The sequence below is a fragment of the Mercenaria mercenaria genome, chromosome 5 (genome assembly GCF_021730395.1).
Source record: "Mercenaria mercenaria strain notata chromosome 5, MADL_Memer_1, whole genome shotgun sequence".
NCBI lineage: Eukaryota > Metazoa > Mollusca > Bivalvia > Venerida > Veneridae > Mercenaria > Mercenaria mercenaria.
In genome coordinates this window covers 79350645-79367882 of record NC_069365.1, presented here as the reverse complement: position 1 = coordinate 79367882, position 17238 = coordinate 79350645, and the positions used below count along the sequence as shown (strand labels likewise).

The window sequence follows — 17238 nt, the reverse complement described above, 5'->3', positions numbered from 1 at the left end:
AATTCATTCGCAATCAAACAGACGAAATAGTAAAGTTTAATTATAACATCTTTCGGGTCACAGATACTTCCTTGTAACTCATGACGCTATTCCTATACCGTGCAATGTAGAATGCTAGGACGTAATCAGACCCAATAACTGTTGTATTTAATATACTGATCTGAGGGAGGTAACCTCAGCTCTATATGCAGAAGATGGTATATATTTATCTTGTCTTGGCAATTGTTTACTTCAGCGAAATTATCGTCAATTATAGCTTTTGGTGTTGCCTTATGGTAATTCCCGTATCCTTCCAGCCATCCGTTAGTTTCGTTTCGAAAGGGTATTTGTTAATCTTTCTTGGAAGTGGCTTACATCGTACTTCCAAAATATATCTGTGATCATCTTTTTTTCTGCGAAATCCGAACTTTAGTTTATTCTTATTATTTAAATCGCTTTGGCTGCGGGAATGAAATAGTATTTTATCTGAAAATCATGTTTATAGTTTAAACATATTCATTTCATAATGTACATTTATTCATGGCAACTGACAAATATACACACAATAGAAAAAGGATTGGAACGGTAGAATTAACTAAAATAGATTCTCCCCTTATTGATAAATTTACATAAAATGATGGCAGGCATTAAATATACGATCTTAAGTACATTACATTGAAATAAGCTGTACTGATTATTAAATTCATGTTTGATCATGGGCATTGGTCAATGATTCCCAGGATCAGTCATCAATGTTTATGGCGATACTGAAAGTTCAGTTGATTCATTCAAAAGTATGAACGTTTTGGGGCAATTTATTGCAGTTAGCCTTTTGGGGCAATCACTGAATTTAGCCTTTTTACGCACATTTTGGTCATGGACATTTGTACGACTTTCTCACTGATTTCGAAGACCAGTCATCAATTTTATGGCGAAATTGGAAGTTCAGTTGCTTAATTAATAGTTTTAACACTTTTGGGGAAATTTATTAAATTTAGCTTTTTTGAAGCATTTATTGACTATGCTAATGAGGCAATTTTTGAACTTAGCCTTTTGGGGCTTGCCTTTTGGGGCATTCAACGGAATGCTGTAAGGTTGCTTTAAACGACAATTTGTTTGGTGACAGGTGGACCTAGTGTGGTCAACGTGGTGAGTGCGGGAACAATGCCTAAAATATCCAAACCAAAAAAATAAGCTAACAGAATCTTGACATGTTAAATAAAATGTATTAAAACATACAAGATGCTTGCTTTAACTTATAGGTTGACTGGATGTGAAACAACGAAATATATTTAAGCATACTTAATAAAAGGAATATTGTTCACAATCTATATTCACATGTAAATTTCATTTTAATTATTCATTTGAAACGAATATACCGACATTGGCTTGTTTTTAATCGTGTGTTATTGTTTAACCTGGAATCTCCCAATAATAGATTTGAATGTATGTATCGGTACGCTAAGATCTAATACCAACTAAATACTAGTATAACATATAAATTGGTTGGACTATTTTCAGTTTAATCTCTACTAAATCTGGATAAAAATGTAATAGAATACAACATCAATTCGTTTATTTCAGTACAATGTCAAATAATCAATGTAAAACTTAACTGCTTAAGATATTGTCTGTAGATTGCATCCGCTTGTAGCGTTGCATATTCGGAAGCCCGCACGAGATGTCAATTGTTTTTATGTGGGTAAGCCATCAAGCGGGCTTGTGGTTTTATCCAGGTACCATTTCATACCTAAAATTATGTGCGAAGAAGGCGCATGTACATTGCAAAGAAGATAAATATGATATACAGAGATGATACACTGACAATATGAACAGCTACATCAATACGAGGGCTGTTCAAAAATAACGTAAGCTTTTGCTGTCAAAAGCCGCCTTTTGTGTTCAGTGCAATGTAAGATATATGTTTGTAATTCGCAATCTTTGTGTAATTCGGTCAAACATAGTTTGTACCACTTTTGTTGACATGCGAATGGTAAAGAACGTTTTAATTACCACAGTTACTCTTAACCGGCGCAGTCGCTTTTTCATCTATCGTGATTTGAATTAGACCGCTTATGTTCGCACAGATAGTCCATTTGTTTATCTGAAAATAAGGTAAATAAAAGTGCAGCACCACGTCAAAGCAACATACACCGAAAGTATGGCGTCAATTGGACATAAGAAACGAAAATATACAACGTTTGAAATGAGTGAGTATTGCTGATGATAACGCATATAAAGCCGTCATCAACTCGCATAGATAATCTGAGAATTGCTTAGTTATGTAGTGATAGTTGCAAAGACCAACTGAAATTTATACATTAATAAAGCAGACGCCATAACAATGTTCGGTCATCTGTGTCTTGATCTTCAGGGTAGTACAAACGAGACAGCGAAGGTCGAGCGAGAAAAAAAAATCCGTGATTCGACGTAAACGTCAATCTATGACGCCTTGGATAAAGATCAACCGCTCACAGTGCGCATCTTGTCTGAGATGATTGGCAAACGGGTTCATTCTGTTTTCAGCATGATGTCATTAACGTCGTTGTAATATTGTCATCGTGCATCGGGTTAGTATAAGTTACTGTTTTCGAGGAGGCCTAACTCCTTGTTGTATGGTCATAATCATGTGAAGATAGAAGAAAGATTGCAAAGCATGATTATGTATTTCTTGTTTTGCTTCTTTAAAGTTTATAAAAGCTAGAGACAAAGTCTACGTGATTTTTTTAACAGCCCTCAAACAATTGCTTCTTTATGATTTTAAAAATATAAATAGATATATCGTTCGAAGGTGTTGCCACTTGCCGAACCTGGGTTGTGCCTATTGTGTGCCTTTGTTTGTTCGTTTTGTCCTTACTTTGTGTTGCGGGTGGATGTTGAGGGGGGGGGGGGCGGGAGTGCAGGAGTATGGGTACGTGTGTGTACGTGCGTGTGTGCTTCCTTGCTTTACTGTCGTGCCGTTGGGAGTTTGTGTTTTTTAAACGTGGCTTTCTGTTTTGAGTATTCATTCTTGGTTTCTTTCCCCTCCCTAACAACACCCACTTTTCTTTACCCAATGCTCATTTTTATACCTTTCACCACATTAAAATGTACTGCTTGATGAATATTTGAATCAACCCTTCTCCTCTAGCTGTGCTTTTTTGCTCTATTCTTCCAGGAAGTTTTTATTTTGTTTGCTATTTTTTCGTGAATGCGGATTTTATGGGGGGTGGGGGGGGGGGGGATAAAACGTTTCCCAAGAGTGAAATATGATTTTTTTTCATAACATAACACGATAATATAAACCTTATTCATGATAAAAAAACTGGAATAGTCTGCTTTTAATTCTTTTTATATACACAAATTATTGAACACATCGTTCGTTTACATTTAGAACGAGCAACAACATAAACAATACATTTTTTCTACAGTCGACATTTACTCTTATTTTAAATGTAAATGGAAAACGTAACCTTTACAGCATGTCACAAATTGACATACGGGCCTTAATTTATCTGTAGTGTAAATGCAGGTATTGCATCATCTTTTTGTAAATTTGTGAGTTATTGAGGTAAATGTCAGATTTCACGCATAAAATACCTCTCATGTTTTTCTGTATTTCATAACTTAAATTTCCATGTAAATTTCATTAAATTCGGTTCAGTAATAAGAAAGTGGATATTTTATAAACTTCAGTAATTTATGTTTTTATCCCGAAAACCACTATAATAGGCCTCAAATTGTCAATTTCAATCCGCGCCAATGTAGTTAGATTTCTCGGCTATATCGTTAATCCCGTAAAAATGACAATAGTCATAGCATACGGATTATCCGTGAATCCCATGAAATTTAGTATTTGGCGGGACATTACCTTTTAAATAGACTGTACTAGATATGCCTTGCGCACACCACCTTCGAACATTATAGACGAATCTGTCTGAATTATTTTCTTGCTAGAAATTTATGCTCGATCGAGGTAAGAAATTTATTTGTTAGATTTTTGTATGATTTTTGCATTACGATTTTTATTTGGTAAATTTTTGTTCATTCTACAGAATTCTGTAACATTTACTTTTCGGCATATGATTTTTTTTTTGCTAGTTTCGGTATATCAGGATAATTTATTAAATTTTTCAGACTTTTGTAAATTATTTAGAAAGAGGAATCTAAAACGTTTCGTTTATATAAGATGTTAGATTTATACTGAAATTTGTATCGTGATAATTGTAAAGCACTGTTTCAAAAACATATGTCAAACATTTTGTTAATTATGGAACGCCATTATTGCATTGTATTGTTATGTATAAATCTATATGGCAAGTCTAGTACCTTGTATGTAATATATTATTGTAATATGAAATTGTGTGCCAGTCTATTGCATATACATACAATGTCCGTTTTGTTGTATGACATTTGACATTATATTGATACAAATTATTATATAACGTTTGATTTACATTGAATTTTGTTAATTTGTAGTTGTAAATAATAGCTGCAGTTTATCATGTCCGTATCTATAATGTTTCATCATATACTTTTCATATCTTTTTCATACTTTAACTTTAGTCTTTTAAGTAAGTAATTTTTGTAATAATGGAAGTAATTAGTGACGTATTTTAATCATGTGACGTCTGAACTTAGTAGCACATATATTTGTATAAGTAGCACGTATTATTTATGGGAGCCTACGGAGGTATGGTGTACCCAAAGGAGCAGTTTTATGCCCTGACTTATTTGTTTTGCTATGGTACTTACCATATGTTATATATTTTAGCTTCTTCCGCCAGACGATTTTACCTGGTGATGTCATAGCCCGGAAGTACAATGCCCGAGGTTCACTTGTCTTCACTCGCCTGGATGTGATTTTTCCCAGCGCAGAGCTTTCGTCCCATGGTTGTGCCGTAAACCGCAAAGACGCTGATTTTTGTTATCCTCTGAAGACAGCTCAGGGATGCAATCACCTACCACCATAGGGAGCCAATACGGAATCAACGTATTCACGGTTTAAAGGGACTTTATTTCAAGATACGTTTTGATATTGTTTGTGCTACTTAAAGTTCGCAATTAAATTAAAGAACTGTACCACGTCACATTAGAATGGAACTATACGAACTTTGTATCTGGTGATACTGAACTTTTATTTTTTTTCTTATAATCAGTTTTTTTTTCATATCATCTATTCATTGTAAATAATCATCTTATGTAAATAAATTTGTAAATATTGTAAAGGGTGTTGATTCGTTCTGATGTTTATTGTCGCCGGTACGGCCTTTCCTGTCACACAGCATCAGTGAAGATATTAAATGTGCGAAATACGTACAACTCGCAGTTCCCGGTAAATTTGACATATTGTTACGGTTTTATGGCTATATACCAAATAAAGAAATTGTTCTTTGTGTTATACAGAATTCAGCAACTTCAGATCAATTTTGATACAGTTTCTAGATTTTCAGTCTATCGTAGACCTATTTTTACAAGATATCGATACATTTGCCTGACGAAACGAAAAGAAAAAGGGGAGTTGAATGGTATGCAGTGAAATGCAAGTCAACTGAAGTCAGGTACCCTCATATTGCCGCATTTCAGATAGCGGTCCGCAGAATAAACACCTTACTTTCGCTTTAAAGTAAACAACTCAACAAACCATATGACTGTTTTTCGGCGACGCCGTCTAAATTCGTTTTCGTTACTTATGCCACATGACTTCAGTTTGCAAATCAAACTACTTGATAACGCATTATAGATAATTTATCAAAATGGAAGATTTATGCAACATTCTGTCTGATTGGACGAGAGTGTCAATTTCTTTCACTCTGTTGATTGTGCTACGCTGAGTGAGATGTAGACAAAGCGTTTATCCTAAACGACGCTGTTCACAGTTTTAAAGCTAATTTTGGCTCAGTATATTTAGCAAGAATATTGATATATCTCAAAATGATAAGTAAGTTTAATAAATAAGATAAAAACCTGTTCAAATACCAACACATATCAAATTAAAGAAAGAACTGAATACGATCTGCGTATCACATGAATAAGGTTGTGATAAGAGTCTTTTATGTAGAGAAGTGCTTTTTAAAAGATTTTCCTTGTTACAATTGTCGTCTGTATATGAAAAGGTTTCTTGCTTTTGTGACTTATTCAGATTGCATATTAAAATGAGTACTTGTTTGCTTTGATATATTTGTTATAAATTATTTCACTGATTTATTATATATGAATATTTTTCTTTAGTTTGGTATGCAAATATTGAACTTAGTTGAAATCTGTTTCAATATATATATGCTATATAATGACTGAATCTCATTACACTGAAATGAAGGTACGCTGCAAACAGTTTATCTATGTGGTATGACTACGGTCAAACTTTGCTTATGAAACAGAAATATTGAAATAATTACAATTGTATGTTTTGCTTGACCTTCACTTTTTCATAGGTGTGATGTCATTGTCCAAAGATTCATGAATAGCGAATATGTATTTGTTAAAGCGGAATCAGTTGGCCTATTTTAGAAATAAATAAAAATAATAATTAAAAAAATCCTTTAATTGATTTTTTCTCATGTATTCTAATCAAACTTGATTTGTAGCATCTTTATTAGGCCCGCAGCCAACTTTGTTCAGCTTGGACATTTGACCCCATTTAGGGGCTGCTAGAGCTAAAACTAGAAATGCCTTTATACAGCGTCTCATGAACAGCTTGGTGGATCTTTGTCATACTTGGTCTGGAGCATCATTATATGGTCCTCTTCCAAATTTATTTATATAGGAACTTGGGCCCTATTAGGGACCACTATAGCTAAAAGTAGATATGCCTTTCTTCGCATTAACCACTAAAATGTAGTGGATTTTTATCAAACTCGATGTGTAACAATATAGTAAGATCTCCTGCTATTTTGTTACAGATGGGGATAGGGACCAATTTAGCTAAAAATATAAACACCTCTTCTCATGAACCGCTTCATGAATCTTCATCACACTACTGCTGTAATCATTCGTCTAAGGATAAACGAAACAAAATTGCAACCTTAGAAACCTTTGCGAAAAATTAAAAGAGAACCATTTAAATTGCTAAAGTGCGGTGTTTAGTTTTGCAGTTTGAAAAATGTTAGATGAAAGATGATTGTTAGATGAAAAATTCATAAACTTCTTTCCTTATTACAATTCGCCGACCATCATTTTTAAAGATATTTCTTGTAAAATATGATAGTAATTGTTTAACCCCTGGAAGCATTTGAAAACAGTAAACGCAAACAGAGCCACATTGCGCAAAGCACACACTATAGTGAAAATACATTAAAGACGGAGCTCTTCAAATTCCCATTAGCAAGATATATTTTTATTATAATGTAGCAATAATAATTACAGCAACGTCAGAAGCCAAAACAAATATTACGACAACAGCAAAATGAACGAATGGGTCGGCTTATAGAATATATTACAAATCTGCTTTTAGCATGGGCCCATGCTTGCTTTGAAAGGATAAATAATAAGTACAGCGACGTATCGTGTATGCGTTCTATTCAAAGCAACAGGCTGTTTAATGAATGTGGGACTAGCTGGTTGAATATAAGGTCTATGAAACGTCTTAAAAAATTGCTTTATTTCCATTATAATATATCAGCGATTGATAAGCTCATGCGTGTGTTTCATGCTCTAAAAAGAGAAAACCCGTTTGTGGGTTTCGTGTTCGAAATCATATATCATGACAATGTTCTACTGGTGTACCAGTATGCAATTCTTTGACACAGAAGCGCCATTTTCCGTTGGCTCCACCTGGGTTATAGCCATAGAGGAAATTGACATAACTCATTTTGTAATAGAAGATGTTGTTGGCATACGGATGATGAGCTGCAGCAATGTTATGGTGGTTGACATCAGCCGCCCAACGTCGAACTGACTGCACATTATATGTGCAGTGCTTATTCGTGTCATGAACTAACTCTAGCACCGCCATGGCCTATTTGTGGTTGAAATCAGTGGTTGAGGAACTGGTACAGAAGTAGTTAGAATGCATAACGATAAGGTTACAGTTCAAGTTATCAGGTTTTGCGACGAAGACACTGCAGCCAGTCAACAAGGCGGTAACAAAGAAAATACCTTTCTGAGTAGAAGCAGGCAGGAATGTGTAAGATACCGTATTGTGTTCATCGATTGGCAGAAGTACGGTTTCGACGTTGACGTGACCAGATGACGAGGACGAGAAAGGGAGAAGTTTTAATGTATCGCGTCCATGTTCTACTGTTTCTATCATGGTACATTCAACTGGATCCCAACAGTCCAAAGTCCATGTCGATCCGTCATATAACCGCCCTTTCCTGTGTTTGTACTGTCCAGCAGATTTCCTGCATCCCACGGCGTGGTTTTCATTGTCTCCATATAAATCAAACATCCGTTTATGACTGATAACATGAGCGAAGTTGTTTATAGCATTTTGGCTGTCTCCATGTATCAACGTATTAGCGTCTGAAACAGAATATATTACGTAATGTTAGATATTACGAATTGCAAGTTGAAGCAGTTAATTTCAAAAGCAGTGTAACAAAAATGTAGGGATAATACACGCTTTTTTGTGTATTAACGTCTGCAGAAGCCCGCGGGATTGTTTGTGACCGAGACCGAAGGTCGAGGTCACAAACATATCCCAAGGGCTTCTGCAGACGTTAATACACAAAACAAACGTGTATTGCCGCTATTCTTGCATAAAAAAATATTTCACGACGATTTATGTATTGTTTTCATATGTGATGACTTGACGATTCCGGTACATTTTTTTTATTTACCATTCCAGTTGTTCTTGGAAACGGTAAACATGTTTTAAATATCCGTATCCAGGGCCCGGAAATAAACAACACTATCAAAAGCACATCCTGAAGGTTTTTAAGCGATTTTTTTTATCTCTCATTATTACAAAACATAAAACTACCAATAATTGTTCATATCATTTCACAATTTGGTGGACTCGATCACAATTTCAAGAATAATAACTTTACATTCGAGTTATATTGGGTACGAACACGCAGTTGGAGTACGGATGAGTACGAACGTGTGTCAAGTTTCCTAGCTGTTTATATAAATTCTTCGAGAAATTTGATAAAAACATACCAACTGATACTTACCAAAATCATAAATAAAATACCTAAAAACGAACAAGATCACAAGTTACACGCGATACTTATTTATTCACAGTTATTTACAATAACTGAACAGACGCTTTGTAAAGGGAGTGAACTCTAAGAGAAGCTAGTGCGTACATTGATGGGGGCAGTACGTTTGGGGTTGGAAACAGATACAGCTAAACATACTATGGATTACATTGTATCTGTAATGCTACAAGAAGTGGTTGTTATGGAAGAAACAAGACACAGATGCCAAATATCAGTGTGCGCAAAATACATACATATATCCCTGGCAAAGCATTTCAAAAATAAAAATCATGTATTAACAGCACGTGAATTGCCTTGTTTGCACACGATTTTTCTCACGTTTATACATGGGCGGATCCAGTGAAAAAAGTACTTTTTATGCAAGAATAAAGAAATAAAAACGGCTTTTAATTGCGTCATACAAAGCATTCCCTCACTTTACTGAACCAAAAAATAAAGGAAACGACCAGATGAAAGCAAATATTTGCATGTCACATGTTAACAACTATGATGGAATCTTTGAACACTGTTAACTGTTATAAACAAACATTTCTCAGAGAGAAGAGTACGTTTTTACTTACTCTGATTAGTTCCGCAAATGTTCGAATTAAGCACAAATGCTTTTGTAGAAAGTGGTATCTCTCCAGTGCAAAACATGAAGCACAGTACTGAAAAGTAAACACCATGCTTACAACTGACAATATTATTCTTTTATTAAGACATTTCTTCTTTAATAACTATTCAGACATTAGCTGTTAATGTTATATTTTTTCCATTTTTTTTCAATATTAAAATTGTTTGTACTTTCCACAAGGGATGTATGTAAGTTAATATTTTCGACACAAAATAATTGTAGTGAAAGAAAGCCATGTAGCAATAAAACATTTCGCTGAGAACTACTTATATTAACACTGCATAACTTAACTTTATATTCTGTTGCAAGTGTTTAACATAGGACTACTTCTTCTAAAGTTCTGTCTATTTTTATTGCGTTGAGTTTAATGGGGACGTAATACATGCGACTGCATCTTCAAAAGCTTCTATTTCTATTGCGTTAAGTTTAATTGGGGCGTAATATACACAACTGCATCATTTAAAGCTTTGTCTATTTTTATTGCGTAAAGTTTAATGGGGGCGTAATACACGCGACTACATCTTCAAAAGCTTCTATTTCTATTGCGTTAAGTTTAATGGGGGCGTAATATACACGACTGCATCATTCAAAGCTTTGTCTATTTTTATTGCGTTAAGTTTAATGGGGACGTAATACACGCGAATACATCTTCAAAAGCTGTCTATTTCTATTGTGTTAAGAAAGAATGTAAACCGACATGTAAACCTGCTACTCATTTAGAAAATGTGTTCGTTGAGGAGATACATATAAACATGTTCACGTGGGTGAACATGGCATTCCTTATGATAATGATCTGTCGGTATTTTTTTCTTGATAACTGCTTAACAAAATTGTAAACGTATTTATGTCAGCCTTCTCAAGTGAACATTTATCGTGAACAATTAGTACAAAAAGATACAGGGCATTTAAGATACTTTAATAATTAATAAAACTTTTCGCTATATGAGGTTATATGTAACTATAAGCCTTGTTCAAACATTTCTTATGAATAAATTATTTTATAACATTTATTGACCTATATAGCCATAAAGTATACGATAAGTTTTGTTTTATTTGTATAGAGATTTAAAAAACATTTCTTTTATGAGTTTAGCAAACAAGAGTGCATTGGGCGTATTTAATTATTTTAAAGGGACACACAGGCAGAATAGTGGATGAGAAAATAAAACCCTTTTAATTATCTGGAATCGTCGTATCTGAAATTAAGTGACGTGTTTGATTCAAATAGATTGGCTATTTCATGTTTTAACGACATAAGTGTTCAATTTTCATTATTTTTCTTATCTAACCAACGTATGTCAGTTAGGAAAAATATGAAAATTGCAATACAAGGTAACATTTCACTTTTTTAATTCAAATTCGTTTTTTACTATAGACACGGTTGGACAGAGTTTTATATTAAGATTATTGATCGGACAATTTGTCACATGTTTTCAAGACTTCATATACAGTCATTTAGTGACTGTCATACCAAAATTTGATTCGTTAAAATAGACTCTTTCTGTTTCTTTTTATTAACTGAGTAATTTGACGTATATAGGTCATGGATCTATGTCTTGAAAAAAAAACACCTGCGTACCTGATTATCCCTTTAAAACGCATCAATTGATGACCAGATAGCTTGTTTCCCTTTAAAACGCATCAACTGATGACCAGATAGTTTGTATCCCTTTAAAACGCATCAACTGATGACCAGATAGCTTGTATCCCTTTAAAACGCATCAACTGATGACCAGATAGCTTGTATCCCTTTGAAACGCATCAACTGATGACCAGATAGCTTGTATCCCTTTAAAACGCATCAACTAATGACCAGATAGCTTGTATCCCTTTAAAACGCATCAACTGATGACCAGATGGTTTGTAGAGATAAAACGCATTAACTGATGACCAGATGGTTTGTAGGGATAAAACGCATTAACTGATGATCAGATGGTTTGTAGGGATAAAACGCATTAACTGATGACCAGATGGTTTGAAGGGATAAAACGCATCAACTGATGAACTGATAATTTGTAAGGATAAAGCGCATTAACTGATGTACAGATGGTTTGTATCCTTTTAAAACGCATCAACTGATGACCAGATGGTTTGTATCCCTTTAAAACGCATCATCTGATGACCAGATAGTTTGTAAGGGTAAAATCCATCAACTGATGACCAGATGGTTTGTATCCCTTAAAAACGCATCAACTGATGACCAGATGGTTTGTATCCCTTTAAAACGCATCAACTGATGATCAGATGGTTTGTAGGGATAAAACGCATCAATTAATGACCAGATGGTTTGTAGGGATAAAACGCATCAACTGATGAACAGATGGTTTTTAAGGATAAAACGCACAAACTGATGAACAGATGGTTTTCGAACGTTGCGTGCCATTAGTTAAGTAAATATGTGATCTAAGACAACTGGTTGTGTATGTCTTTAAATAGTTCACATTTGCAACAAAAATAGCAACTTACTCAGGAAATGATATTTCTTCATTCTCTCAGACCCGTAACTCCTCCTGTAAGTATAGATTTATGAAACATTTGCAAGAATAAATACCATTATCAGGCCCCAATTTCACTAAAAACTTAAGAAATTACTTAGTTAAGTCTGATATTTTTAAATCGTGCTATTGCTTCAACGGTTATTATTATTTAATGTTGATTTTTTCTATAACAATGTTTTTATAGCTAAGTTATACTATAGTTAGGAGTATTTGTCTGCAGTACTAATTTCAGTCACGCAAATATGATATTTCTACTTAAGCACTATATAACGAACTTAAGTATTTGCTTAAGTAAACTTCTTATTTCTATACTTCGTTTTCTGTAAAATTCAGAACTGTTGTATTTTGATCTAAGGAATAGTCATATACGGTTCTGATATAGGTGAAAAAGTCAACACTGAAGACACACAAAGGGCAAAAACGAGCATTTGAAATAACAAACTTAGCTAAACAAGTACTTAACTTTTCGTGAAATTGGGGCCTGGTTAACAAAATATGTAAACTGTGACACTTTTGAAGATCATTTAAACTTTCATAGAAATGGTTGAATTTTTTTAGCTTCATCGACATACATATATCAGTATGGCAGTATTGATGGGATACCAGACCGTGTCAAAAGTGTAAAACCTTGTTATGAGACAAAAGAAAATATGGCAAACAATATAATTTCAAACTGTTTTGTAATCATGTCACAAAACGCAAGTCTTTATAATTGCGATAATCAAATCTATGAGAATACTCATTTGGTGCGTAGAACGTAATCAAGTAAAATAATATCATACTGGATTTGAATAAGTTTGTTCGGGAGAGATCATGAAATGTACAACGCCCCAAAATGCACCCCTCCACCCCCACCACTCCCCAACTAACACCGGCTTATGCGGAACGCTTTTTAAAAAAAGCATTGGTCGGACACCATGATAATAATAAAAAAAAAAAAAACGAAATGAGCTCAAGACCTTAAATAACTTTTTTTTTCCAACTGATGAAAACTGAATTTCATCCTTTTTGTTTCGCTGGGTAATCAAAATATACATGTTTGTTGCAATTTACAGATTCCAGTCAGATTTTTACGAGTATTTGTATACTGGTCAAATTAATAGGGAATTGATCCTACCGACGAAAATCGGGATCGATCCCTCTACGGTAACATGCGATATAACGAACGAGATATATACTATCGAATTAAAAAATGTGTACTTCCGGCACGTGCACAGGGCGTCTGACTTCGGAATTTTTTGGAAGAATACGCTTTTTCCTTGTGCCTAATAAGCGTCCGAACCGCAACGTCTTGCACATCAGTACAAATATGGATATATAGTATATATACACGTAGTGTGCACTTGTAAATAAAAGCACCTAGTGAGCACAATTCATATAAAATCCAAGAGGCGGAAATTACCATACAATATGGACAGTGTTGTTTTTATTCCAAAATCTAAATCGATCGATCCTACGCGTAGCGACGAAAATCGGGATCGACATGCGATATACCAAATGAGATATTTACTATCGAATTAAAAAATGTGTATTTCCATGCTGTCATTTAAAGTTCTTTTCAAATGTTATGGGATGAGTTGAAGTACGTCGGATCGATTCCCGATTGAGGCAGTGCTTTATTTCATATTATTCTAAGAAGGTTCAAGCATACATATGCTCAATGGATTTATTGGTTTCAGATATAAATTTCCATTCACTTCTATAGTTTTAAAGAAAATCATTATCTATATGCTAGATGTGATACTTGGATGTTTTATTCGTTATGTTTAATGAAAGATTGTCATTAAATTATACATTTTTGTATCAGTAGATGTATTGTGCTGGTTCAGCAAACATAGTTCATATTTTTCATCAGTTCTTCATACTTAAGACTGTGAATGCCATTGTTCATTAATCCTGTAAATTGCATAGAATTCGAATAAATATTTATTTAGTAAAACAATGATGAATAAAATACAATTACCGTTGAAAAAAATTGTTGTCACTATTCAAATAGAGCAGTGAAAATATTTCAATCACATTTAATTTTTTATTACGGAAGACGTTTTCGAAGTCTACATTTTTGAAAGTCGAAATTACGTTTAATAGTAGCTATTATTTCACAGACATTTTAGAATAAAAACTTCAGTCCCTTACCTTTAGTTTTATCTTTCAGTATCAATACGTCAGCACTTGATTGCGCACAATTATATAAACTCTACCCACTTAAATACTGTTTTAATTTTGTACAATCAACTAAAATATCTTACTCGTGGAACTGGAATAAAGGATGTCGATGATAATTTTATTACTGTGAACAAGGACACGATAAACCAAACGGAAATTTGCTTCCTGTCACTTGATTATTATGTTGGTTTAGAACCTATAAAGCGTAGAATGCAACCAAGTAATATGAGCCGTGCCATGGGAAAACCAACATAGTGGGTGTGCGACCAACATGGATCCAGACCAGCCTGCGCATCCGCGCAGTCTGGTCAGGCTCCATGCTGTTCGCTTTTAAAGCCTATTGGAATTGGAGAAACTGTTAGCGAACAGTATGGATCCTGACCAGACTGCGCGGATGCGCAGGCTGGTCTGGATCCATGCTGGTCGCAAACCCACTATGTTGGTTTTCTCATGGCACGGCTCATATAACATTAGATTCCGATCATAAGAGGTAATGAGACCTGCAAGACACTACACGCCTCAAAGCACCGGTTTAAGTGACCAACATTAAATTCTTCCTTAATACAAAAAAAAAAACGAGATAAAGTTCCATGAGGAAATGCCACATTCCAAGAGCACTGTCACCCACACAGAAGTTAGTACTAGTCATAAAGTAATTTAAAACTATATTTATTTTCTGTTTTACTTGCGTAGAGATGATTTTGGCAAGTCACATGGGGTTACTTCTATTGACTGATTGATTGATATAAACCATTGCAGAAAAAAATGTTATCGACGAAACAAAGGAGCTTGAAAGATAGGTTTTTGGTAAAAAATATTTCATTGGCATTCCCTTAAATTATATGTTATCAGTATGCAAATACTAACTACGTCAAGGGCAGCTAAATTTTAAAATCCCATCACGGACTTAAAAAGAGTATTATACCTAGATTTTTAAAAATTCGGAACAAACAAATAATTCCTATGTCACATACTGTAAAATCATTAGAGTTTGTTGGCATGGAATTTCGTAGAACGGGACAAAAGTTATATTGGGGATATGAAGATATGAATTCGTGGATTTTGATTTTTGTTTTGTTTTATTTGTTCGTTGGGACTCCAATTTTCGTATTGAGGCAACCACGAAATCAACGAAAATTAACCCCCACCCCGCCACCCCTACAAATATCCATAAACATTCTATTTTATATTTACATGGAAAATTGTATTAAAACCAAAAGAGTAGCTTGACTGCACCCCGATTACTAAAGTGGCAAAGTTAATACCAAGTGAGTTTTTCATGCTTTAGTTTATTCTAATTCTGTTCTGAGATGACTCTGAAATTGAAGATCGATCTTAATTACCTCTTACGAACTTCACACCGAATGTATTCAAAAAGCCAAATAATATGATTAAATGCGATTTTCTCTTATCTATTTTCTTCCAACATTATTAAAAATTCAATGTGGAATCATACAAATCTAAAAAAATTATCACATGTCAGCTTGTTATGCTGAAACATTGAAAACTATTTTTTCTTGACCAATTACAGACAAGGTCAGCTCAATTTGAAGCCATACCTACTTTGACTTGTTAAATTCCAAATGTATTTATTGACACTCTGTACATTTAGTGTCATTTCTGATGTCTTTAACAGTTATTTTGTCTGTTTTTTCAGGACTACATTTCTGTGCGGAAGGATTAAAAAACTACAACAGGCTGGCGGCCATGACAGATGTGAGTGGGAAATTTAAACATGGACTGAATGCTTTGATGTGTAGCAAAAAAGTTCACCGTTGATGATAGTGTTTTTATATGATATATTGACTGGGATAGTATTACGCTTCAGAAAAACAGAGCTGTCAATGTTGTAATTTTATTGTGAAATTCGCAATCAATCCATGTCCAATAGTGTTTGTTTTACTATACAGCAAAGAAGGAGAAATTGTACCAGGCCGATTTTGTGGCGTTGTTATAATTAGGGCATCAAGAAATGTTGACTTCAAAGAGATAAGATCATTCCCACCAACAATAGTGCCCTTTTGGATTTGGTCGAATCACAGTAGTTAATATTATGATGGTTTTGAGACATCTGACCCCCTTTGACCTTTTGACCCTTGGTCCGGACTGACCAATGCGGACAATTAAAAAAAGAAAAAAAGATTTTAACAAATTATTGTTAAAACCTATAGTAAAATATGATTAAAGATAATTTTAAACACTTCCACCAAATATTTACCAAAATCCTGCCAAGTGGCAACAATGTGGCAGTCGCTGCCAACTTGACAAACTTTTGGCAGAACGTTGGCAAACACAAATTCAACCAATCAAAAGCCTGCCATTTTTCTGCCAAGTGGCAGCAATGTGACAATGTCTGCCAACTTGGCAAACTTTTGGCAGAAATTTGGCAAAACTTTGACAGATTATATTTATTAATAAAATGTAAGGTATTTGATCTTATTTTCAATTAATAAGTATATTATTAGGGTACACATAGTAATTAAAATTTTAATTAAACTTTTAATTAAAAATTTTGTTTCACAGGGGAATCATTTTTCTTTCGATACGGGTTTTAACTTTTCACCCGATACGTTCATCAACAATTTTTCGATGTAGGGTTCATCCATATGTATAACTGACGAAACTACCCCAAAAGCGTAAATGTTACTTCTGCGATTCTAATCTTTAAAGAAATAAAACTGTTCCATTAAAAAAAATTTAAATTCTTTTTTATAAATGAATTAACCGATCAGTGTCAAAGTCCCACACTATTTTTTATTAATTACTGCCAAAATCCCAAAGAATTAATCATTATCATCACCCCCGCCTAAATAAAAACGCGATTTGGCTTTTAATGGGT

General features: G+C 34.1%; 1 protein-coding gene across 1 annotated transcript; it reads right to left on the bottom strand.

Annotated features, from left to right (window-relative positions):
* Window positions 1-7272: 7272 nt before the first annotated feature.
* LOC123559159 (uncharacterized) lies at window positions 7273-14219 on the bottom strand. Its single transcript, XM_053544096.1, has 4 exons — window positions 14197-14219; window positions 12202-12245; window positions 9683-9769; window positions 7273-8421 (listed from the first exon to the last, which is right to left on the bottom strand). The coding sequence occupies exons 2-4, from the start codon at window positions 12221-12223 to the stop codon at window positions 7916-7918; spliced, it is 615 nt and encodes a 204-aa protein (XP_053400071.1). The 5' UTR covers window positions 12224-12245; window positions 14197-14219; the 3' UTR covers window positions 7273-7915.
* Between the last annotated feature and the right edge of the window lie 3019 nt (window positions 14220-17238).

Excerpts from the sequence above, each read along its gene's own strand:
- LOC123559159 (XM_053544096.1), bottom strand. The coding sequence starts at position 12,223 with ATGAAGAAATATCATTTCCTGA. Across the intron at positions 9,770-12,201 it reads GAAGAAATATCATTTCCTGA|TACTGTGCTTCATGTTTTGC; the intron begins GTAAGTTGCTAT and ends TTTACTTTTCAG. Across the intron at positions 8,422-9,682 it reads CATTTGCGGAACTAATCAGA|ACGCTAATACGTTGATACAT; the intron begins GTAAGTAAAAAC and ends ATTCTGTTTCAG.